Here is a 24,522-nt window from a genome sequence, read left to right as displayed (position 1 = left end):
GCGTCTGAAGAAGGCCACGACAGGGGCACCCATGCCTGGAACGTACCAGGAAAGCCCCAGGAGTCCCCTCATGAGTAGACAGGTCATGGATTTCAGCTTCCAGTTCCTGCTGCAGGCGGTGTGCAGATCTGGGTACTTCATGACGCCCTGGTACTCGAATATGGACTTCTTCAAACACTGCGCCACGTGATGGAGCGATTCGTTATCCACCCCAAATCTCAAGCGGTAGGCTTCTAGAACCTCCTCCAGGTCGTCGGCGTTCCTGATGCCCAGGGCATCTTCAAAGTGCTCGTGCTTGGTTCTCTCTTGCAGAACGGCCTCTTCCTCACCGATGACCTTCTCACACAACTGGACGAGGGCCTCCAGGGGACCCGAGAGCCTGAGGGCGGGCAGCTCTTTCTTCAGCGTGTCCCTAAGCTTCGGAAAGTCATGGGACGAGGGGGCAAAGTTACAAACCAGGAATATGGGGGCTTCCTGCACCCCTTCCTTCTGGAGGTTTTCCTGGATGTTTTCTCGGATCGTTTGCAGGAGCCGGGCTTCTGGGAGCACACTCGTACTGAGGTCTCTGTCCAGCTTGGTCCACACGACGTAGAACTTCTTTCCCATCCGCTGGATGGTTTGGGCCAGCTTCGAGTGGTTGGTGCTGAACTGCTCAGACGCGATGATGATGAAGAAGTCATACTGGCTGAAGCGCATCTCCTCCACATAGCTCTCCATGCTTTGCGAGGTGACCCCCAGGCCGGGGAGGTCCCACAGCTCCACATCGGGAAAGCGGGGGGTAGAGTAGCCAGCCGGTGTCTGGGTGGTCCTCACCACCCCGGTGGGGGCCGAGGCCTGCTCTTCGTGTCCGACGCCTCGCAGGGCGTTGATGAAGGACGACATGCCGTTGCCCGAGTCCCCAGTCACCGCGATGATCAGGGGCTTCGCGGACACCGGCTTCGCGGCCTCCCTGGCCAGGGAGATGACGGGCAGCAGCTTCCCATCCCGCAAGGCCTGCTCCGTCTTGTGGCTCACCTCCTCCGGTAGAACGCTCTGCTGTGCGTCGCCCAACCTGACAGAGACGGAGGGTGAAGGTGTGCAATATGGCGTGGGGGTCTCCATCCTGTTGGGGAGCAGTGGAGCAACCTGCAGAAGGGAGGAGCGTCAGAGTGAGTCACGGGGGCGGGGGGGGGGGTCACACTGGAGTCCACTGACTTCATCTCCCACCTCAAGCAAACACACAGCAGAGGCTGGGAAGGTGGCCTAGGGGTAGAGTGCTCGCCTCGCATGCATGAAGCCCTGGGTTCGATTCCTCAGCACCACACACACAGGAAAAGCTGGGAGTGGGCGCTGTCAGCACTGACACCCAGGGCGAGAACCTGCCACCCTTCACAGAGGTTTGTTGTCCTACTGCTACTGCTGTTATTGTTCCTGCTGACCCTGGGGCTTGAACTCCGTGGCTCTAGCACTCGAGCCACTTCCGGCTTTTTCTGAGTAGTTTATTGGAAATAAGCATCTTCTGGACTTTCCTGCCCAGGCTGGCTTCGAACTGTCGATCCTCAGATCTCAGCCTCCTGAGTAGCTAGGATGACTGGGCGTGAGCCAGCAGCACCTCCCTAGGAGTTCTGTTTCAGATCATCCTCGGGGGACCCCTCTGAAATCGGTCCTCATGGGGAGGAGGCAGGACACTGCCCCGTAAGCTCCAATTTTCTACCTGGAGGACAAACTCCATGGACACTAGTGGGTCTGCAGATGGAGCTTCCTTCTCCCTAACTCTCCTGAGTCGGCTTCTGACTGTCCTCTTTGGCATGCTGCTTTTCCAGTCTCCGAACTTCAACCTGTACAGTGGGGGCACCGGCCACGAGCCCCCTCCCTTGTTTGAAGACCACCTTGGCTGCTCCTTGCAACATGCAAGTCCTCATTTTTACAGTCCCAGTTTTCTCCCTGGGGCATTGAGACAGTCGTGCTACACACCTCCCAGGAGTTGTGTGGTGGTTTCATGACAAGACCCGTGGCAAGCTCTCTGCACACCTCTGGGCACTGGAGATGAAGACTTGAATTGAGTCGGAGTCCCCTCAAGGAAGTCGAGTGGGTCTTGGGCCTCCTCCTCCTCCTCCTCTCTCCTACTTTAGCCACACAGCCAGATGGTGTGTCTGTGACTTTGTCTGTGCTGGCTCCTTTATAGGCCTTATTTCAGGTAACAAAACCTGTTAGATTAAGGGATACTTCCAGTCCTAATTATGGATGAATAAAGCAGAGGGTTATGAATAAGTGACAAGTCTTGAATTCCAAACCATGGGGTGAGAGGGATGCAAAATTTTTTGTTAGAAATGCCCGAGTCTCGGGTGTCAGAAATGAATGGACACACAAGCCATCCAAGAGATTCCATCAAGGCAATTTACCTTTGTGCAAAAGGCGGCAATGGCGTGTGCTACCCAGAGCCGGGCAGGCTCACGGGATAGAGCGATTTGTTAAGGTTTTTATCCCAATCCAAACTGGTCCTTCCTTCCTCGTAAAGGAGCTAGGCTCGCACACCGAGTACAATCGATTACCGAGGTTAGAAAGTGGGCCATGCCTTAATTCTTATAAAAAGTTTATTGATTAAAATTTGTTTTCTCTCATCCCGGCTGTCTGGCAGTGAGCTGTCTAGAGGAAGCCGATGAGTGGAAAGGGCCCACGATATTCCCTCAACTCCACTGATAGAGATGTCTCTCTCTAGCAAGCAGCACACCCGAGAGTTGCAAGCCTACTGTTTTAACTCCTTCAGCACCAGATTCAGCTCCCTCGCCGGGCTTGTTGGTCGCCAGTGATTGAAGTAAACGGAGCAACTCATTCCAGGAAATTTCAATACACAATACCAAATATGCTTTGGTTTTGACAGGAAAGACTGCCTTTTTTCTTCCCTTCTCACGGTGTGAACCTCAGCGCAGATAAAACAGTTCGATTGAATCCGGTGGCTCACACCTGTGACCCCAGCTAAGTGGGAGGCTGAGATTGGAGGGTCATGGTTCAAAGCCAGCCTAGGCAAGAACGTCTATGAGCCTCTTATCTCCAATGAATATCTCACACACACACACACACACACACACACACACACACACACACACACACGCGCGCTCAGGAACAGTGCCCAGGTCCTAAGTTCAAGCTCCAGGTCAGGCACGAACCAAAACAGTCACACTGAATCAGACATTTAGCCCCCTCTAGACCCCAGGAGAAAGCGTGCGAGGCAGCCCACCCTCTTTCTCCAAAATTGGTCCCCATTAGAAGACCCCCCCCCCATGCCAGAAACACATAGATGAGAGATCGACGGGGGCGGGGTGGGGGACGGTGCCTCTGGAGGGACAGTGAGAGGGGTACAGCGTCTTGGAGGAAGTGAAAGTTGGGGGATCCCCTCTGTAAGCTCTCCTGCCCTGGGGTTCACCGGTTCATGTCATCACATGGGAGAGATGATCAGCCAGGCTGAACTGAGAGAAGCGCCCCACTCACCTGCTGCGCACGCGTGAACGAGCGTGGCCAGCGGTCCGTGGTCCGGCGGGATGTCACCCTCGTCCTGAGCAGGCGTCTCACTCTCCAGGTAGGGGGGAGGGTGGTGGGGGGCTCCCTAGGGAGGGAGTCCACACCTGGAGCTCAGACCCGGGGTGTTGAACAGGACCAAGGCGCCGGAAAGGACGAGTCTCTTCTTCCTGTGGCTTCTCTGCTCGCTGTCACTTGTAGATCTGAGTCCTGTCTGCCTTCACCTCTGAGACAGAGCGAGAGGAAAGGAGGGAGGGCGGGAGGGAGGAGGGAAGGGAAGGGGGGAGAGGGAAAGGGTTGCTTTCAGTTTCTATTCCTGGAAATGACTGATTTCCTAGATTCCTCTGAAGGCAGAGTCCAAGCAGAGAACAATGTGAGGGAGACCATGTCACCAGTGGCCAACCCAGGGACTGATCGGTGCCACCCACGCGGGGTGGGGGGCTGGGTCTGCCTCTGCCGCCCCATGACCTGGAGCCTATGGGCTTAGGTAATAGTGTCCATCTCTGTGTCATGTTAATATACAGACCCACGGGGGACTGGGGAGGTAGTTCCACGCTCACCTGTTCCCATCCCATTCCATTATTGTGCCTTTCTTGTGCCTTTCTTTGAACTCAGGACCCTGGAAGCTTTATCCCCGAGCTTTGTTGCTTAAGGCTAATGCTCTACTACTTGAGCCACAGGCGCTACCTCTGGCTCTTAGATGGTTCATTGGAAATCAGAATGTCTCAGATGCATCTTTCACTGGACGGGCCTTGAACCACGGTCCTTGAACCACGGTCCTCCCAATCCTCAGCTTCCTGAGTCTCTAGGATTACAAGCGGGAGCCATTCAGCACCCATCCCATCCCACCCCATTGTCTTCATATGGGGAAGGTCTGAACAAGAAAGGAGGGAAGGCAGATGCCTGGCAAACAGTGGCTGGGACAGAAGGTCCAAGACAATTCTACAAGTTTCCTCTACCCTCCTCCCATCCCTCCCCTCTCTCCAAAGCGGGGCCAAGACAGCCTGAACCACTGGCCAAAGGTTGGACAAGGTCATCTGAGAGCCTTGGACTGGCTCCCGGGGCATCTACCTGGCTCCTTCTTCCAGGGGCTGGGGCCCAATCATGTGACTTCCTAGAAGCCATGGTGCCTTGCTCTTTTCACTTTCCCGGAAAAGACTGCATTGCTGGGAAAGCAGCAAGAAGAAGCTGTTTTCACATTGCTGGTTAAGAGGAGAGTTCTGGAACTCTGCATTTTGCTAGGTTCAAAAAAGAATCCAAAGCGGGGAGAGAAAATAGGCCAGGAGAAGAAGGCTCAACACCAACACAGGCTTAATGGAAAACAAACACCCCTGCACTAACTAGTGACTCATTCTTTGTTTACAATCTGAGGTATGGAAAGCAGGCCTGAAAGAATGCTAGGATTGCCTCATTGGTGTGTGTGTGTGTGTGTGTGTGTGTGTGTGTGTGTGTGTGTGTGTGTGTGTGTGTGTGCGTGCCTGGTGAGGAACAAATGGCCTGTCACCCTAGCTACTCAGGGAGGCTGAGATCTGAGGAGAGTAAGGTTCGAAGCCAGCCTGGGCAGGAAGACAATGTGGGCGGTGAGTCCCAGCTGACCACGCGAAACCCACTCTAGAACACAAGGTGACTTTTCCTTTCTTTTGGCCAGTCGTGGGTTTGAACTGCAGGGATGGGCTCTGTCCCTGAGCTTTGTGCATCTCGAGGCTAGCACTCCACCAATCATGCCACAGCTCTGCTTCTGGCTTTGTGATGATTCACTGGAGATCAAAGTCTCCCAAGACTTTGCTGCCTGGGCTGGCTTCGAACTGCCATCCTCAGATCTCAGCCTCCTATAGCTAGGAATGACAGGCATGAGCCATGGGGGTTGGCCAATGAGAGAAATTTTAACATGTTGGGGTTTTTTTTGAATCCCTGCACAGTCTGGGCCTAGGTGATTCGTGTGTGTGTGTGTGTGTGTGTGTGTGTGTGTGTGTGTGCGCGCGTATACATATATATATATTTTTTTATTAGATCTTTTGTATTTTTTTTTTTGGCCAGTCCTGGGCCTTGAACTCAGGGCCTGAGCACTGTCCCTGGCTTCTTTTTGCTCAAGGCTAGCACTCTGCCACTTGAGCCACAGCGCCACTTCTGGCCGTTTTCTGTATGTGTGGTGCTGAACCTAGGGCCTCATGTATACAAGGCAAGCACTCTTGCCACTAGGCCATATCCTCAGCCCCTTATTTTTTGATTAGAGGAGCTCCCAGAAGTCACAAGGAAACTTGCTTCCTCTGGTCTCAGGTCTGTCACTCTGAACTGGCAAGACATAGATAATGTTATGTACTTATTCATACTTTTTTTGTTATTATGAAGGTGATATGCAGAGAGATTAGCTACCCTCCCCCTCCTTTTCCTGTAAATAGTGAGGCTTCTGAGAAGGGACAGGAGGCGGAGATTCATTTTTCACTTGCTGGACTCCCAACCTCCCAATCCAGAGCCTCTGGCTAAGAGCAGTCAGGGCTCCAGCTGCTCCAGCATTTCCTTCTCTTCCCCCCGTCGAGAGCTGCGCCTCGGTGGCGTCTGCTGCTTTGCTGGAAGCCTCCAGTCTCAGCTTCGACTCAGAAATCTCTCTGGATCTGTGAGGTAGAAAACTGCACCTGCAGGGGGGAGAATGGGGCTGGCTGTGTTTAACTTGGGAGGCTGAGGGTAGGTTCTGATGGGGGTCACATCTTATTTATGTTATGCCAAGTTGCGAAACGACCACCAAGAAGGCCACCGAGACTCAGACGTTCCGAAATGCAATAGCAAGGCAAGGCTATATTCAAGTGGGCCTCGTCCTACCCACTGACATAGCGGAGGTTAGGAAGAAGCCGCAGCAGCAAAAAACAAAGTTACAACAATCAGGTGTTCAAGCAAGCAAGATTAGGACACAGGTACAAATCTGATTGGCTCAGGGTTCGAGGCATTCTGGGGGCGGTTAGAGTTAAGCAATCCCAGGCGGTTAGAGTTCTTGACCAGCTGGGCCCTAATAAGCTTGTCCTGGGTTTGCTCATAGTTTAAACAGACAACAAAACGGGGGCTGCCTGAAAATAGGGTTCACCCTAACTCTTCATTCCCCCCTTCAATTTACACAAGAAAGCCTTGTGCCTGAAGATGCCTCCGTGTGTGTGTGTGTGTATGAGAGAAACACACACAGAAGAGACAGAGAAATATGGAGTATGCACAACTATTGGGATCTGTGGAACATTCATTGTCAAAATCTGGCATTTTATTTTTTTTATTTTTTATTTTTTTGGCCAGTCCTGGGCCTTGGACTCAGGGCCTGAGCACTGTCCCTGGCTGCTTCCCGCTCAAGGCTAGCACTCTGCCACTTGAGCCACAGTGCCACTTCTGGCCGTTTTCTGCATATGTGGTGCTGGGGAATCGAACCTAGGGCCTCGTGTATCCGAGACAGGCACTCTTGCCACTAGGCTATATCCCCAGCCCCAAAATCTGGCATTTTGTTTTGATGAAGGTATTTTTCAGCTCTTTTCCTTTCTCTCTTTTCTTTCTTCCTTTCTTTTTCCCTCCCTCCCTCCCTCCCTCCCTCCTTCCCTTCTTCCCTTCTTCCCTCCCTCCTTCTCTCCTTCCCTTCCCTTCCCTTCCTTCCTTCCTTCCTTCCTTCCTTCCTTCCTTCCTTCCTTCCTTCCTTCCTTCCTTCCTTCCTTCCTTCCTTCCTTCTTGCTTTCCTTCCTTCCTTTGTTTCTTTCCTTTCCTTTCTTCACAATCATGGGACTTTGCCTTAGTCCGGGGCACTGTAGCTTGGCATTTTCACTCAAGCCAGCCCTCTAGCACTTGAGCCACACCTCCACTTTAGCCATTTTTTGGGTGGTTAATCGGAGATGAATGTCTCATGGTCTTTGTGGCCCAGGCTGGCTTTGAACCATGATCCTCTGATCTCAGCTTCCTGAGTTGCTAGGATTACAGGTGGCACCCTGCTAATACATTGCATCTATTTTTTTCCTTGTTTGTTTGTTTGTCAGTGGTGGGGCTTGAACGGCCTGGGTGTTGTCCCTGAACTCTTCAGCTCAAGGCTCTACTACTTGAGCCACAGCCCCACTTCCAGTTTTCTAGTAGTTCATTGGAGATAAGAGTCTCATGAACTTTCCTGTCCAGGCTGGAACCTGCCTGGCTTTGAACCGTGATCCTCAGATCTCAACCTCCTGTGTAGCTAGGATGACGGGTGTGAGCCACTGGTGACAATGCATGTCATTTTTAGCTTCTTGGTCCTCAACCCTTCCTTTTGTATTTATTGATCTTACTCCACAATCTGCTTTGTTGTCATGCCATCTCTTCCTTCTTTCCTCCTCCTCCTCCTCTCCTCCTCCTCCTCCTCCTCCTCCTCCTCCTCCTCCTCTTCCTCCTCCTCTTCCTCCTCCTTCTCCTGCTCCTCCTCTTCTTCCTCCTCCTCCTCCTCCTCCTCTTCCTCCTCCTTCTGCTCTTCCTCCTCCTCCTCCTCCTCCTCCTCCTCCTCCTCCTCCTCCTCTTCCTCCTCCTCCTCCTCCTTCTTGCCTTCATCTCAGAAGGACTTTAGTGTTGATGCCCTTTGTGCTCGGCTGGATAGTTCAGATATCAAGTGCAAAGTCCCCCCTGAAGCCACGTCCTCCACGATCCTTGTCCTATCAGAGGTTACATATTCACAGTATCTGGACTTCACCATTTGAGCGCTCTGGGGATTTTTTTCCCCCCATGAAGGTTGAGGGACTGAGGTGTGATCTTCAAATACGGAAACCAAGAACACAGCGAATAAGCTGTGTCTTTTCTAGCAGCGGGAGCAGAGAGCACAGGTGAGAGGAGCGCGAATCCGCGTGGGAGGAGGAAGTGGCCGTGTCGGGCTCGGGTCGCTTCTCCCGGCGTGGGGATCAAGGCTCAGCTAGGTTTCTCACCACCCCCTTTCTCGTCCTCTCTCCTGGTCACCTGGCCGGCAGATAGCCAGGATGGGGCGGGGGAGTCAGCACTGACCTCACGTGCGCGCGGCCTAACGAGAACGCTTGCCCACCTCCTTACCGGTAAAGAAAGCCAGGCACACGCGAGTCTCGGAGAAGCTTCCAGAGCTATCTGATTTATTAAGGCGGGGGTAAAGGGAAGTGATAGGAAGGGAAAGCGATCGGCCAGGACGCCGATAGGCTGGGAGCCACCACATGACCCCCTCTTGAGCTAAGATCACTTGAAAGCGCCGCACCAGGGAGAGACTGGGGGGCGCCTGGGCTGGCGAGAGAGTTGGGGTGCAAAGCCGGTGCTTCTGGTTCCGGACCCAGAGAACCGTAGCCTGCTTCCGCATTCCCCCAGGGCTGGGGGGAAGGGCGTCAAGTCCCCCATCAAGTCCAAAGGCTGGACCCCAACATCTGCCCCTTTTACATTTATTTTTTATTTTTTTCTTTGATCAGCAGGAGGTGCCCTACTTGAGAGCGTGCCATGTCTTAGGTTGCCCCCCACCCCCATGGGGAGTCGTACCCGTCTTGGGCTAACGCCCTAGCTCTTCAGGCTGACCTTCCTGCCGGGCTGGCGGGCCCGATGAGAGGACTCGGGGAGAGTGGGATTGGCACTTGAAAGAAAGCCCTGATAATTTTCTCTCATGCCAGCAGACCTCAGTGAGCAGCAGGTCCTAGGGGTCGAGTGACGAGCCTCATGGGGTTCCTATATGGCTAAAAGGCCAAAGGCCACTTGGTACCTAGACAGCTCTGGCCTATCGCTTACAGTATAAGAGACCCATGTGTCTAGCACAGGGCAATGTAAACATAATGCAAATGGGAGCATCAAGCAGACATGAGCATAAGCAATCGTAATACAAGGCAAATGCAGACATGAGCAACTGTAACACGAGCAATTACAACACAGGCACAAAGCAACGGAGGGTTTCTTATCTGGCTCAGTCCATAGGAAATAGAGGAATCCTGGTCCATTCTGGTGTCACTCAAGGTAGCGCAGATGGCTCTTCCTTCCCTCGATGGTGAGGTAGAGGCAGGTTCAGGTCCTGGCGATTTGGCAGCCAGGGTGCTGGTAACTTAACAACTGAGGTTAGTAACACTTTATAGTAAACATTGCAGCAAGGTGCCAATCCCTTGCTTATTGTAAACATTTATCATAAAACATTAAGGTGTCCAAGTCCTTTAGCTCCTATTTCCCTCCAATGGGGACCCCTAAGATAAGCAGCAAAGGGGGGAGTGAAGGAAGGAACAACAGCGTGCAAAATTCCCCTTGGGTCCTTGTGCAAGGCTGTGGGCCACGCTGCCACAGCAAACATTACTCCAAAGGGCGCCAGGCAAGGTCCAGGGAAGAAACAGGGCCGACACTGGGTCCATCGCTGGTACAGGCAGGCTTTCCCGTTTCTCCATAGAAAATTCCACCACGGTCTTTGCTTTCCTGAGAGGAAACAAGGGGAGACATCCCTCAAGGGCGGGTGCCCTTGGGTGGCTATTCTGATGAACAATATTTTACGTCTCTAGCAGGTATCCAGATTGGATTCAGTTCCCCAGTGGGGAAAACGCAAGCGAAGCCCCTTCCGGCACTGATAAGTGGGTCTGGACCTCGCCATGCCCCTGTAAGGGGATCCTTCCACCGGACCTCCACCTTTAAGTAGGGTGTTTGGCTTGACCAGTGTCTCTGGAAAGCCGACAGAGGTTGGTCCTTTGAGAAATTTAAAATATTTAATGTAAACATCGCTGTCTTTAGCTGGTCATGGGGGCTTCCCCCCTTTTTGTTTTAATAATTGATCCTTCAGGGTCTTATTATGCCTCTCAATTATGTCTTGACCCTTTGGGTTGTATGGTATTCCAGTGGTATGTTTAATATTCCACATTTGGAAAAATGCCTGTAAAGGCTTACTGGTGAAATAAGGTCCATTATCTGTTTTAACCTGTAAAGGCAGTCCTAGGATAGCAAAACATTGTAAGAAGTGGCTTTCAGCATGCCGTGCTCTTTCCTCCATATGCAGAGAGGCCCAACACGCGCCAGAGCATGTATCAATAGACATAAATATATATTTTAGTCTTCCAAAAGGAGCATAGTGGGTTACATCAGTCTGCCAAATTACGTTAGGTTTCAACCCTCTTGGGTTCACCCCTGGAGATTGCAGGGGAGGGACCGGCATGAAAGGCATACACGATTTGCAAGTCCTTATAATCTTTTTTAAGTCTTTTATAGGAATTGAAGGAAATCTCTGATGTAACCCTCTCCAATTTAAGTGAGTAGGCTCATGGAGTCCTTTGGCTATTTGAAGGTTTTGAGGTTGTACAATGGCCAGAGCTATGATGGTTCCATTAGTGGCCAGCTGGTCAGCCATACGATTACCTTGTGCCAGGTCCCCAGGCAGTCCTTGGTGTCCACGAAGGTGCTGTAAAAGTATAGGCTCACCCTGCTCTTTTAACAGAGACCTGACTTGGATCATCAGAGGAGTGATTGGGTTTTCATCTAATTTAATGTATGAACATACCAGGTTGGGTAGCAAATTAACCACATACAGACTATCAGAAAACAAGTTCATTGGCTGTTTGACATGGGTCAGTGCCAGGGCGACTGCGTACAATTCTTTAAATTGTGCAGAGTCGGTGATGGCTTCAAAGTAATGGGTGTTTTCTTTCCCACCGGCAGGGGGCGAGGCGGAGCACACCACTATGGCAGAGCCGGCTCGTCCCCCATCTGTAAACACATTGGCAACCTTGACAAGAGGCTTGGTAGAGAAAAGCACAGGAGGTGTCCATTGTAGCCTGGAAAGTGAGGTCACCCACCTCGAGGTGCCATAGTGGCAATCTACCTTGCCCAAAAAGCCCTCCAGGGCACTGGACACATGTGCATTATTCCTTCTGACCCATTCAAAATCTGACAACCGGTAGGGAATAGTTAGCACATCGGGATCTCGCCCATAATGTCTCAGGGAAGTATCCCTACCCTTAATTACCAAGTCAGCTAGCTGGTCTAGCTGGGAATAAACTCTGGGAACTCCTCCCACTGATGCGTGCACCCATTGAAGAGGCTCGCCTGATTGGGTAATAGCAGTCGAGGAAAGTTCAGACCCGGGGAGGATCCAAAGGCAAAGTGGGCACTCAGGCTTGTAGCGTGCCAGCTGTGCCCTATTTAGGGCCAATTGGATTTTCTGGAAGGCTGTTTGAAGTGATGGAGTTATTGTAATTAACATCAGTGGGCGCTTTGCCCTTCAAAGAGTCATGGAGCGGAAGCAGCTCCTCTGTAGGCAGGTGAAGCCAGGGTCTTAGCCAATTAATCTCCCCCAACAGTCTTTGCATCTTCACCAGAGCATAAGATGGCTGGAAGGATAACTGGGGCTTAAGGGGGCACACAGAGTCTAGTTTAAGCTCTTCCCCCAAGATCTTAAAGGGGTATACTTTCTGAACCTTGTCACAGGCCTCTTGAACTCATGGAAATCTGTAGTTTCCTGCAACTCCCATGAAGGGGTAAGGGCTCTGAACTTAAAATCGGCCAGGCCGTTTGTGCTCGACGGCGGGCTGCCAAAATCTGCATATGTATGGAGCCGAGCCGAGCCTCCCGTGGGGGAGGGGTAGCGAGCCGGCGGCTGCCGCGGGAGCAGCATCTGGATTGGGGTCCCGGGGACCAAGCGTGCGTTTGTCCCTGGGCCACTCGGAGCGGGGCGTCGGGGACCCCTCCGGATCAAAATTCCCTCCGGCTGCCCTCTCCCGAATCCAGGGACTCCCCCCTGTGTCCGAGGAGAAGCAAGTCTTGAGGGTCTTAATGGCTCGCAGTGGGAGTTCTCCTCCCCATTCTGCCTCTTGTAATTCCCGCTCTAGCTGGTCCCAAGTTTCCCACGAGAGTGGGTTGGCTCCAGTTAGCCACGGGACCCTGAGATTTAGCTCCTGCCAAATAAGCACGGCACATGGTTCTGAGATATTCATCCCCGCGTTTTGGAGGGTGAACTTCAGGATTTCAAGGGGCGAATGACCTCGCCTACTTTGAACGTGTCCCATCCCCTTTTTGACCTGGGTGGGAGGACCGCGCGTCCCAGAGTTTCCACTCTAATTCCGTGAGGGTCTGTCTGGAGCCGGACTTCCTGGCGTGGGTTGCGAAACCACGTGGGCGCCAAAATGTCGGGCTCGGTTCGCCTTCCCTGGCGTGAGGATCAAGGCTCAGCCACGTTTTTCACCACCCCCTTTTCTCATCCTCTCTCCTGGTCACCCGGCCGGCAGATAGCCAGGATGGGGCGGGGGAGTCAGCACTGACCTCACGTGCGCGCGGCCTAATGAGAACGCTTGCCCACCTCCTTACCGGTAAAGAAAGCCAGGCACACGCGAGTCTCGGAGAAGCTTCCAGAGCTATCTGATTTATTAAGGCGGGGGTAAAGGGAAGTGATAGGAAGGGAAAGCGATCGGCCAGGACGCCGATAGGCTGGGAGCTATCACATGACCCCCTCTTGAGCTAAGATCACTCGAAAGCGCCGCGCCAGGGAGAGACTGGGGGGCGCCTGGGCTGGCGAGAGAGTTGGGGTGCAAAGCTGGTGCTTCTGGTTCTGGACCCAGAGAACCGTAGCCTGCTTCCGCATTCCCCCAGGGCTGGGGGGAAGGGCGTCAAGTCCCCCCCGTCAAGTCCAAAGGCTGGATCCCAACATGGCCGTAGAGCAGTGTGACCCCACGCTTCCATTCCACGCTCACTCTGCCCTTCGTCTCCCTGTCCCCTCTCCTTTTCCACAGACGCCCCCCCCCCCACAGCCCACTGCCATGGAGGAGCCAATAGTCCGCCTGATGAAGGACGTGGCCGGGAAGAACTTTCAGAAGCTGGCTGTGGAGTTGCTGCCGCAGTACTCCGCGCTCACCAGCAAGTCAGGAGGCCTTCTCGCTCGGGAAACCTTGAGTGGGATTCAAGGAGCCCTGCACAAAGGGAACGTAAAGGATGTGGTGGGCATGCTTCAAGAAGCACTGAGTGCAGCAGAAAATGCGCTCTTGCAGGTGGCGGTGATCGGGGAATCGGGGGCGGGCAAGTCCAGCCTCATCAATGCCCTGAGAGGCCTCGGTCACGAAGAAGAGGGGTCCGCTAGGGTGGGGGTTGTGGAGACCACCATGAAGAAAACCCCCTATCAACACCCCAAATATCTCAATGTGATCTTCTGGGATCTCCCTGGGACCGGCACTCTCGAATTCAGCCCAGAGTCTTATCTGGAAACCGTGCAGTTTTCTCAGTATGATTTCTTCCTCCTCGTTTCTTCCTCTCGTTTCACGCACAATGATGCCATGCTGGCCCAGAAGATCACAGAGATGGGGAAGAACTTCTACTTCCTCAGAAGCAAGGTGGATAGTGACTTGTACAACGAGCAGAGAACCAAGCCCAAGTCCTTCCAAAAGGAGCGAGTTCTCCAGCAGATTCGAGACAACTGCCTGGAAAACCTCAGCAGCCTCGGTGTGCCGGATCCCTGTATCTTCCTGATCTCCAACTTTGATCTCGAAGATTTTGACTTCCCCAGACTGGAGGAGACCTTGCTGAGGGACCTGCCTGCCCATAAGCGACACACTTTTGTGCTCCTGTTGCCCAATTTCTGCAAGGAGTACATTGACATGAAGAAAGAGTTCCTCCAAGGGGAGATCTGGCTGGAAGCCCTGAAGTCAGGGGTCCTAGCCCTCATCCCCTTCATGCCTTTCGCCAGCGGCTTTGATCTGCCCGAGCAAGAAAAGTGCTTGAAGCTTTACCGAGACTATTTTGGTTTGGATGATAAGTCCCTTGAAGAGATCGCTCAGAAGTTGGGTGCCACTGTGGAGGCTCTCAAGAGAGACACGAAGTCTACGGATTTCTGGGCCCTTGTTCGGGATGACAGCATAGGAGCCAAAGCCATGCGCTGTGGAGAAGCCATCTGTTCCGTGGATGGAGGGGTTCCATCTGCGGTCTTGCAGTTTCTGAAAAACTACTTTCTGCGCCGGAAATTCCTCGACACCGTGGCCGAGGATGCCCTGCTTCTTATGCAGAAGATGAAGTAAGGCGTGGCGTGGCCTAGGCGGCCTCAGGCACTGGAAAGCGGATGTTAGATCTTGTGTGGAAGAATGAGCTGTCTAATGCAGGAAGGCCCCTGGCTCCTTTGTATCCTCATCGCCATGTTCTCTGGGTCACTACAGACTGAGTTCCTGAACGTATTCACCTGGTTTGCTAGCATAAGGACAGTAGTGACCAGTCATGAGGGGACCCTCAGCTTTCAGTCAGTCACGGCACGTCATAGGTAGTCTTCCAATGTATCTGATGGAGAAGGACTTAATGGAAAAAACGCTCACCTTTCCCCTCAACAGCTATCGCTTAGAACTGTCCTGACTGCTGATTCCACTCAACTGTCTTCCTTCCCCTTCCCCAAACCCACCCCGTGGCTGTAAAAGAGATAACCTGTGAACCCAGGGCCACACTGCGTGTCCACATGCGTGCTACAAATAGATGCTGTTAAAAGCCCTTTCCCAGCCGGCTCGTGTCTGTCATCCTAGCTACTCAGGAGGCTGAGATCTGAGGATCACAGTTCGAATCCAGCCTGGTGGGGGGAGGGGAATCCTTGAGACGTTGTCTCTAATGAATCACCAGAAAACCAGAAGTGGCGCTGTGGCTCTACATGGGAAGGTGCTAGCCTTGAGAAAAAGAGCTCAGGCACTGTGCTCAGGCCGTGAGTTCAAGCCCTGTGACCGACGAAACAAAACAAGCACAAATCCTTCTCTATTACTCATGATAACACGCCATCTCTGTGCAAAGAGCCTTTTCCTCTGTTTCCATCATGCCCTCTCCCGTCATAAACGATGCCACTTGACTTTGCGATCTCTGCCTAATAAGAGGAGACCTCGGTTGGAAGAGAGCGCGCTGTCGTCCCTCCGGAAGACCCTGTCACCCCTCTCCTGCTTTCATCCTCAAAATAAAGTTCCATTGGTCTGTTGAGTTCCCTTTCTGCCCTTTCGTTATCCGGATACCTAAGTGACTCACTTCACGTGCAGCATCATTTGTTCAGGGAATAAGCAACGTGTTCCAGTCAAGATGGGAGCTGTACATTGTTGTCATACTTTTCCTGATCATTTTTTCCCCTCCCTGCCTAGTCACAATATCAATACCTTTCTCACCCAAATCAGGGAAGTCCAGTAAATACGAGATCACGGACAAATGTCTAACAGAAAAGTATGCCGTGGAATCTGCTTTGGTCCTTTCCCCGCTATCGACTGAGCACTTGGCTTTTCTGGAAAAGGCAGAAAAAGCGGAGAATAGAACAGACAAGGAGTCCTGACTCTGGAGTTGAGGGTGACGGGGAGGGCGAGGGCAGAGAGCCTAGTATGTAGACAAGGAAGGAAGGTACCTGTTCTGTTGCTGGCAAGGGTCTGGGGAAAGAAAGAGAGGGGATAGGCAAGGTGGGGGTGGTGGTGGTGGCCTGCAGAACGAGTCTCACTAGAGAACACAAAGTAAGAAAGAGCAGAGGGTTGGGGGAGCAGGACGACCTTGATGAGAGGGCTTGAGAGATGGGAGGCAGAGGAGGGAGAGGGACTACAGACAGGTCACAAAGGTAGCTCCCCTAGGCTCTCTAGGGAATTTATGGTTCCTCACACTGATGCAGGAGCCTGAGCTATGTTGGATAGGGGTCACTGTTTTCTCGTTTCTACATGAAGTCAGCTTGGATGGCTCATGCCTGTAATCCTAGGTACTCAGGCAGAGACCTGAGGATCACCGTTCCATGCCAGCCAGGACAGAAAAATTCCATGAGACTCTTAACCTCTAGTAACCACTATCACCGCCACCACCAGCACCACCCCCCTCTGCAAAAAAAACCTCAGGGCTAGCACCGAGGCTCTGAGTTCAAGTCCCAGGAGTCACGGCCCCCCTCCCCCCTCCAGATGTTCCCAGCCTTGTCAGAGGAGGTGATAGAAAGATGCAAACATCTGAATTCCACTCTTGTCTCTCTCCACAAGCCCCAAACACTGCATTTATTTCTCAAGACTCAAGCTCATATCTCTATGAAAACTTCCTTGGCTCTGCCAGGGATAACACAATGACACATTTGGATAATCACTGTGAAAAAAGGCAAACACGAAACCGGAGATCCTATTGCTTGTTATTTTGTTTGCAGGGCTGGGCTCTGGGATATAAAATATGTCCGTTTCACAGACACCATTCCTGAGTTTGTACAGCTCTGCCCATAGCCCAGCCCTGAAAAACCCCGGAAGGGGTTTTCTTTGGAGAGAAGAGTTGGAGATGATTAGCCTTCCCTACTTGGGGAAACAAAATACTCACAGGAGAAAACCAGCTGGCCAGGAATCCAGCCAGCCCCGAGGACAGACAGGAACAGGCGTCAAAGTCTGTTTGGTTTTGGTTTTCTGTTTTTGTTTTTCGAGGTGACCTTAGGGCTGTGATTGTGGCTCTGTGGTAGAATGCTTGCCTAGCATGCAAGAGGCCCTGGGTCGGACTCCTTGGTACCACATAAACAGCAACAGCAAGGTCATCAAATACATCATAATAAAAAAATAGGAAGCTAGGTGCAAGGAATAGAGTTTGTCCGTTTCTGGCAACTTGTTTTTGCATACGACGTAGGGTCATGGTTTCTTAAAAGCTCTTGATACTTGCTGGCATGTGACATGATTAGAAAAAAAAAAAGTCAGCATTGAACCCCCATCTTCCTAAACAAGCTTTGAATGTGCCTGATTATCCAGAAGTTCTAAGGCCGTGTCCTTTCCCGAAGCCTGTGGACATTTCCTGTTTCAGCACTAGGGGGAGCTCTGAGCCGGGGTTGCTGAGGCATTGTCGCTGTACCAACACCTCTGGGCAGTCCCAGCCCAGATCTGTCCTATATGCACAGTGGATGCACAGGTTAGAAGGAAGGAAGAGGGGCTGGGAATGTGGCCTAGTGGTAGAGTGCTGGCCTAGCATGCATGAAGCCCTGGGTTCGATTCCTCAGCACCACATACACAGAAAAAGCCAGAAGTAGAGCTCTGGCTCAAGTGGTAGAGTGCTAGCCTTGAGCAAACAGAAGCTGGTGGGACTCACTTACAACTTAGGTCTTCATTTATTCCCTGATTGTCTGGTTCCAGACTCTGAAAATAAAACTGATTTGGACCTCAAGGATGCGGCTGAGCAGACTCATTCAGGATTAGTCTGTGCACAGCCCTTTCTTTAGCTTTCCATGTATCACTTTAACCCATCCGTTGATTTACCCTGTTTGGATGGCAGCCTGCTTCTTTCTGTGTCTCCCACTTCTAGATGGGGTAGGTTGTGAGATTTGCGTTTCCAGGCTTTCCTCTGTGACTGGTGCAAATGGCACTGTGGTGTCAATTTCATCTCTGTCTTTGCCTCCTCTCTTTCAGCTCAGTTCATGGCTGGCCATCCCACGTGAGGTTGAAGGTTCAGGCCCATCTCCCGCTGCTAGGGGATTTGTCAGGGATACCTGCACCCAGGTGGCAGCCTGCTGGGCCAGGATTGCCTTCTCCTCATGGTCTCCTGAAAAGCCCCCGTCTGCACTTTCTCTGTAAGCTGCCCTTCTTGGGGGCTGCATCTCCCACACCTGCAGAAACTCAGCTTAATGACCGTGCACTTTCCCCTCGCCATTTCCTGACTGTTTTCTCTTCCTTCTGGTATGGCTGCCTTACTCTCTATATCTATTGTGAGCACAGGCAAGGTCTCTAAGCCTACAGAACGTTTGAGGTGAGGATTTCCTCGAGGTGCCTGTCTGATGTCATGTTCCCATGCTGGGTCTTTTTTCTTTTTAAATGATCGTAGTGTGAAGCCCGTTGTCTTGTGTACTTGAAGAGGATGCCCCACCACCGAGCGACACTGCTGTCCCCCATTGAAACTTTATTGAAGCTGCCAGCCGCAGGTGGCTCGCGCCTGAAATCCTAGCTACTCAGGAGGCTGAGATCTGAAGATCTTGATGAAAATCCGGCCCAGGCAGGAGAGTCTGTGAAGCTCTTAGCTCCAATTTAACCCAGCAGTGGAGCTGTGGCTTAATGGAGTGTCAGCCGACAAGGTTTAGGCCCTGAGTATAAGCTCCAGTACTGGTGCGCACACACACACACACACACACCTACCTCATTCTCTCCTTGCTCTGAATATTCCATAGAGATAATCTTTAGGCTAAAAAAAAGATTAGAGATGTCACTAGAGAATTGCATTGGCGTGATTTATGCGGTCCAGAAGATTTTATTTTTTGTGTCTAAGACAGATTTGTGTGCAACAGGGTACATTACATGCCAGCAATATCACCATCAACAAATCAAGCCCATATCATGATGTCTACCACACAATACACTGAATACATGGCAAGTGGATTTTAGGAAGTTCAGCCCCAGGATTTGTGGCTACTAAAAGAGATTTTGATTTTAAATAGTAGTTGACAAGAATCCCCATGTCTTATTTCTTCACAGTGTTTGAGTGTGCAAAGCCCTTTTTCTCTCCTTATTGCATAAAATAATCAATGTACAAAAAGATTGGAGGAAAGGCCATTGAGTCATCTGCTATGGATTTCGAGTTTAAAAAGTTCTTTCTAATCCCTGCAGGCCTCATGACTCTTTTTATTTTATTATTTTTTTTTGGTGCTGGTTCTGGGGCTTGAACTCAGGGTTTTGGCATTGTCCTTAGCTTTTGTGCTCAAGGCTAGTGCTTTACCACTCGATCCAGAGCTCCATTTCCAGCTTTTTGGTAGTTAATTGGAGATGAGTCTCACAGACTTTCCTTTTGGCTGGCTTTCATTTTCGATTCTCAGATCTCAGCTTCCTGAATCACTAGAATGGAGTACAGGTATTAGCCACCAGGACCCGGCCATGATTTCTTCTTCTTCTTTTTTTAAAATTTACTTTATCGTTATTATAAAGGGGGTGATGTACAGAGGGATTACAGTTACACGAGTCAGGTAGTGAGTGCCTTTCCTTCTCTCCCTCTCTCCCAGCCCCTCCCTCCCACCCACAACTCATTTTCATCCCTGTCCAATGAGCTCCCCCTTTTCCCTTGAGTGGCTGACCCTCTCCTCTCCCCTCTTGAAGATAGACGTGACTACACCATACATAAGGTAAAGAAGACAGAGCTATCCCCAAACTAAAAACCAAACAACAACAACAACAACAAAGTCTCTTGTTTCCATATGGTGGAGTTTGTTTCAGTATGTACATTATGTTCTATAAATATGAACAGGTGCCTAGGCGTGGCGCCTTTGTGTTTCTCTCCTAACGGTATCCTCTTTTGGGATGAGTCATTCTGGATGATTACACTGATCCTGAGAAAGAAGGAAGTATTGACCTGATCATAAGACGAGGGCTGGTCAAAGCAGGGCACTCCGGTGTTCAGGGCTGGCTGCCAATCCTGCAGCGGCCCAAGCCCTTCCTCAGTGCTCCTACCACCTCCCGGTTCCTTAAGCTATAAATGAGGGGGTTGAGCATGGGAGTAAGGACGGTGTAGAAGATAGAGACCACCTTGTCATGGCTAGGAGCTCGGTATCGTCTGGGCCTCAGGTAAATGAACATGGCTGCCCCATAGAAGAAGGAGACGGCTGTCAGGTGGGAGGAGCAGGTGGCCAGGGCTTTTTTTTGGGACTGAGCGGAGCGCATGCGGAGCACCGTTCCCAGGATGCGAGCATAGGAGGCCACGATGATGGAGAAGGGAAAGAGCAGCATGAGAACACAGCAAACGAACACCATCTTCTCAAACAGGGACGTGTCCACGCAGGCCAGCTTCAACAAGGAAAGCAACTCGCAGAAGAAGTGGTCCACCACCCTCAAGCCACAGTAGGGGAACGTCATTACTACCACCATTTGGATCAAGCCGTCTATGAGCCCAAAGGCCCAGGAGCTCACAGCTATCTGCAGACACACCTTCTGATTCATGAGGACTGGATAATGAAGGGGGTGGCTAATGGCCACGTAACGGTCATAAGCCATGAGGCCAAGCAAGAGACCCTCAGATCCCACAAGACACACAAACAAGCCAATTTGGATGCCGCAGCCCACAAAGGAGATGGACTTCCTGCCAGACAGGAAGTTGACCGCCATCTTTGGCACATTGGTGCAAACCAACATGAGGTCCATGAGGGAGAGCTGACTGAGGAAGAAGTACATGGGGGTATGAAGTCGATTATCAATGTAGATGAGGAATATGAGGAGAATATTCCCCCAGAGGGCCCCTGTGAAGACTACCATGACCATAGAGAAGAGAACAGTATCAGTCAGACTGTGGGAGAAGATTCCTAACAGGATAAAATCGTCTGTGGATGACTGGTTCCACCATATCTCCATGGCTCAGTCCTTCTTGGTAACCTGCAGATGGACAGAATGTGTTGGATGAACTAAACTTTCCTTCCTCCCTCCCTCCCTCCTTCCTCCCTCCCTCCCTCCCTCCCTCCCTTTCTTCCTTCCTTCTTTCCTTCCCTTCCTTCCTTCCTTCCTTCCTTCCTTCCTTCCTTCCTTCCTTCCTTCCTTCCTTCCTTCCTTCCTTCCTTCCTTCCTTCCTTCCTTCCTTCCTTCCTTCCTTCCTTCCTTCCTCAATACTATGGCTGCAATTCAGTGCTTCTTACATGCTAGAGAAGCATTCTACCACCAAGCCGCTCCTAGAAAGCACCCAGAAATCTGGTCTTACCTTAACATGGACAAAGCCAGTTTATCCAGGTGTGATACTGAAGGAGTTTTCTACAGAAACGAACCACTATGCATCCAGCTTTCAGGTACTACCCTTGCTCTGTCTGCCATAGAGATTGACCAATAACAGAACAAAGACCATTTCTTCTCCTTGGCTGAAGAACACTACTCCCCAACCCCCTTGCCCTAAGAGAACACACACTCACTTTCTGAGGGCCTCTGTCTCTCTCACTGTCTCTCTCTTCTTCTCTAACTTGCTCCACACTGTTCTCTCTCGGCAGAAACACAGCTCACTTATACCTAAACATGTGACTATTTCTAGAAAAAGCTGTCTTTGTTTGAGCAGAATATACCATCAAGAAAACTTTCAAGGAAGCTTGGAGCCTTGGATCTAAGACTCTGTGGCAACTCGCTGTGGAGCTGCCCCGCGGCTCTGAGCCCCTGTTGGTGTGACTGTGAACTTGGTGGAAGGGAGAGAGGCTTATTCCTTAAGGGAATGACAAGGTTTCATGTGGAAACTTTAGGGAGGGTCTGACTTGTGCTAGTACTATGTGGATCAGAGGACCTTTGTCTTCCTATTTGGGGCAACCCTTTTGAACCCAGACCCTTGCTCCTCCAAACCTCCTGTGTGTTCAGCATCTCTCCCGAATGTCCTGCTTGTCCTAGCTGAAGTGGACAAGCAGAGCTCTTGGTCTCCCTGACAATACCCACTCTCCCCACTTCCTCCAACCCAGTGACAGTCTATCTAGTTGCTGGGACAACACCCCCAGTGTATTCTCTGCTTCTCCCTCAGGCATAGATTTTATTATCTGAATGTCTGCAGGCTTCTGAAACATAGCCACCCCCGGACCCCTTTCAACCCTTCCAGCCCTACCTGGAAACACTGTGGTCATTGTCCCTCCCCCTGGCTGTCCTAACGGCCCCCTCACTGGACTTAACTCCTGAAATCTTTCCTGACCCTCAATCTATTGGCAAAGCGTCCTCTGAATGAAAGCAAGACCGATCAGTGAGTCCTCCACGACTGTTTGGATCTCCTCTCCTCCTGCTCGCCCCAGAATTCCTTCCACTCCCATGTCACTGGCTACGTCCTGGTCCCTCTCTCACCGCAAGCAGACGTTGGCCAGAAGGCTCTTGGTGCTCACGGTTCCTTCCTCTCAGAGGCTTTCCCCACTTGGTTCACCCACCCCCTCACCTTCCCAGTGAGCTCTCCATCAACACCGTCTTTCAAGTTGAAATCCTTCACCCTCTCCTCCTGTTCCTTCCCTGCCTTGTGCTCTCATAGAAGGAAACACCGCAGCATGCTGCTGCATTTATTCATAGGGCTCTTTTTGTTTTCTGCTTTCTTAACCAGAACCTGTGTTCTCTTGAGGCTACGTTTGGTCATGAATTGTGCCTGGCATGGTAGTCTCCTCTCAGTTGGAAGAATAACAATCTGATTCTACAAAACAACATTGAGAAATCCTTGCTGTATCTTGCATGTTTTTTTTTCCCCCTGCTGTCTAACTTTAGTTCTTTCAGTCACATGTTCGATGGCTTCCTTTTCCTTCCTGACATAGCACAACAGAAGCCGTATATTGTCTACAGTATGTTTGGGGGGAATGAAATGACTCCATGTTCTTTATCAGTCCTCAGTTTTTCCTGCCGGCTCACCTCCTCAGTCTTCACTCACACTTTGTCTTCCTGTTGTGGATTACTGTTGAACTGAAGGACTCATCCTGGAGACCAATCGAGGCTGAGGGACAGAAGGAAGGAAAGACTGAGAAGAAAAGGAAGAGGATGATAAGAGAGCTTGCCGAGGGGCAGTTGTATAGGAACAGTGAGTGCCCCAAGCCCAACTGCTCCCAACAAAACAAAAATGGAAAACACCAACAAAACCTTGACAAAGGCAGACAATAGGAGGAAGAGCTTCTACAAAAATAGAAATGGGAAAATGGACCAACAACCAATCGTAGGAACTGCGAAGAGAAGAAGGGGACAGTGACAGGAAAGAGATACTTACTTTTGGGTGGATGCCTTCAGGAAATAGTTCTGCCCAGATACTCGGTGGAGAAATATCTACTAGCAAAATAATCTCATCATCCTTTTCCTGTGTTTGTACTGACGAGGTGAGAGGGGACAGGAAATGGCTACCCTCCACAGCTCAGATCTCCTTTCCTACCCCTGCCTCCCCCACCAATCTCTCAGCTCTAATTCCCTGGTCACCTTGGGAACTCTCTAACGGTAGGATTTAGACAGACAATAGCTCATTCTCACAATGGACAAGTCAAAGAAATGGTAAATATTTTAAGTGAAGGACATACCCATCACCTGGATCTGATCATCACATGCTGCACAGACATGAAACGAGCACTGTATCCCTCCATGTGTGCAATTGCTATGTATCAATTCAAAAAATAGAGATGCGGTGGGGAGAAGCAGCATGGGTGCATCCGCTCTTCACTTCTCCACCACTCTCCACTTCCACAATCCACCTGCCTCTCGCCTGAGCGGCACAGCTCCCTCTCGCTTCCGCTGCCCACACAGTGCTCAGTCCTGAGCGCCAGGGACCAAGCGGGAAAGTGAAGCCAGTGACTCCCACGAGAGCCCACAAACGCCCACCCCGGAAACGGAGCTCCCAGGCTTATAATTAGAGAGATAGAGTGCAGAATCTTGGGAATAAGACCAAGAGGATGCCCAGTGGGGAGAGTGGGAGGAAATCTCTAACAAGAGAGTAGTCTATTGTTATATGTATACACACACACACTCACACACACACTCTCTCACACACACACATCATGAAGGATTCTTACCTTCTGTATTTGAGTGATCATAAAGATATGAGCGAAGAAAAGCCAGGTGCAAAAGTTGTACACATACTACGCTCTGCCTCGTGTAAGAAGGAACTTTTTTTTTATACACATCTGTTTATATTTTCAGAATCAAACTGAGATAATAAAAATAAATATGCACAAGGGAAGAGAGAAAACATGAAGGGACAGAGATTGAAAAATGAAGCGACAGGTGTACTTATTGGTGGATGTATCCCAATGAAACCCCATCACTCCCCCCCCCTTTCTTTTTGCCAGTCCTAAGGGCTTGACCTCAGGGCCTAGGTGCTGTTCCCGAACCTCTCTGTGCTCAAGGCTAGCACTCTACCACTTGAACCACAGTACCACTTCCACCTTTTTCTGAGAAGTTTATTGGAGATAAGAGTCTCATGGACTTAACTGCCCTTGGCTGGCTTTGAACCATGATCCTCAGATTTCAGCCTCCTGAGTAGCTAGGATTATAGGCATGAGCTACTAACACCCATCCCCAACGAAACCACTTTGTACAATTAATACACATTACATTTAAAAAGTTAGGCATATTTGAGTACATTTAATAGCTTGAACATCAGATCTTGTTTGCAGTTAAAAAATCACAATTAAAAGAGCAATTTCCAAGCCTGGAGGAGCCAGTGGCTTCTGCCTGTAATTCTAGCTACTCAGGAGACTGAGCTCTGAAGATCATG

The 24,522-nt window shown here is 50.9% G+C and overlaps 3 protein-coding genes across 4 annotated transcripts in view; 1 reads left to right on the top strand and 2 right to left on the bottom strand.

Annotated features, from left to right (window-relative positions):
* Positions 1 to 3,655, bottom strand: part of LOC125342034 (immunity-related GTPase family M protein 1-like) — a 4,021-nt gene extending 366 nt beyond the window's left edge. Inside the window, exons 1-2 of one of the 2 annotated variants that reach the window (XM_048334167.1) lie at positions 3,469 to 3,655; positions 1 to 1,125 (exon numbers count right to left, since the gene is read on the bottom strand). The exon at positions 1 to 1,125 is cut by the window's left edge and continues 366 nt beyond it. In XM_048334167.1, coding sequence (XP_048190124.1) covers positions 1 to 1,101 — 1,101 coding nt within the window. In that variant the 5' untranslated portion in view covers positions 1,102 to 1,125; positions 3,469 to 3,655. Of the gene's footprint in view, positions 1,126 to 1,953; positions 2,157 to 3,468 lie in introns of those variants that run through there. The other variant, XM_048334166.1, reaches the window with a different exon arrangement.
* A 9,538-nt stretch (positions 3,656 to 13,193) lies between these two features.
* LOC125342010 (T-cell-specific guanine nucleotide triphosphate-binding protein 2-like) lies at positions 13,194 to 14,441 on the top strand. The gene has a single exon (XM_048334145.1). The coding sequence runs from the start codon at positions 13,194 to 13,196 to the stop codon at positions 14,439 to 14,441; it is 1,248 nt and encodes a 415-aa protein (XP_048190102.1).
* Positions 14,442 to 19,742: 5,301 nt separating this feature from the next.
* Positions 19,743 to 23,135, bottom strand: LOC125341996 (olfactory receptor 2V2). The gene is made up of 2 exons (XM_048334137.1): positions 23,029 to 23,135; positions 19,743 to 20,711 (listed from the first exon to the last, which is right to left on the bottom strand). The coding sequence occupies exon 2, from the start codon at positions 20,688 to 20,690 to the stop codon at positions 19,743 to 19,745; it is 948 nt and encodes a 315-aa protein (XP_048190094.1). The 5' UTR covers positions 20,691 to 20,711; positions 23,029 to 23,135.
* Positions 23,136 to 24,522: the final 1,387 nt, after the last annotated feature.

The sequence above is a fragment of the Perognathus longimembris genome, chromosome 25 (genome assembly GCF_023159225.1).
Source record: "Perognathus longimembris pacificus isolate PPM17 chromosome 25, ASM2315922v1, whole genome shotgun sequence".
Taxonomy (NCBI): Eukaryota; Metazoa; Chordata; class Mammalia; order Rodentia; family Heteromyidae; genus Perognathus; species Perognathus longimembris.
This window is presented reverse-complemented; position numbering and strand designations above follow the sequence as displayed.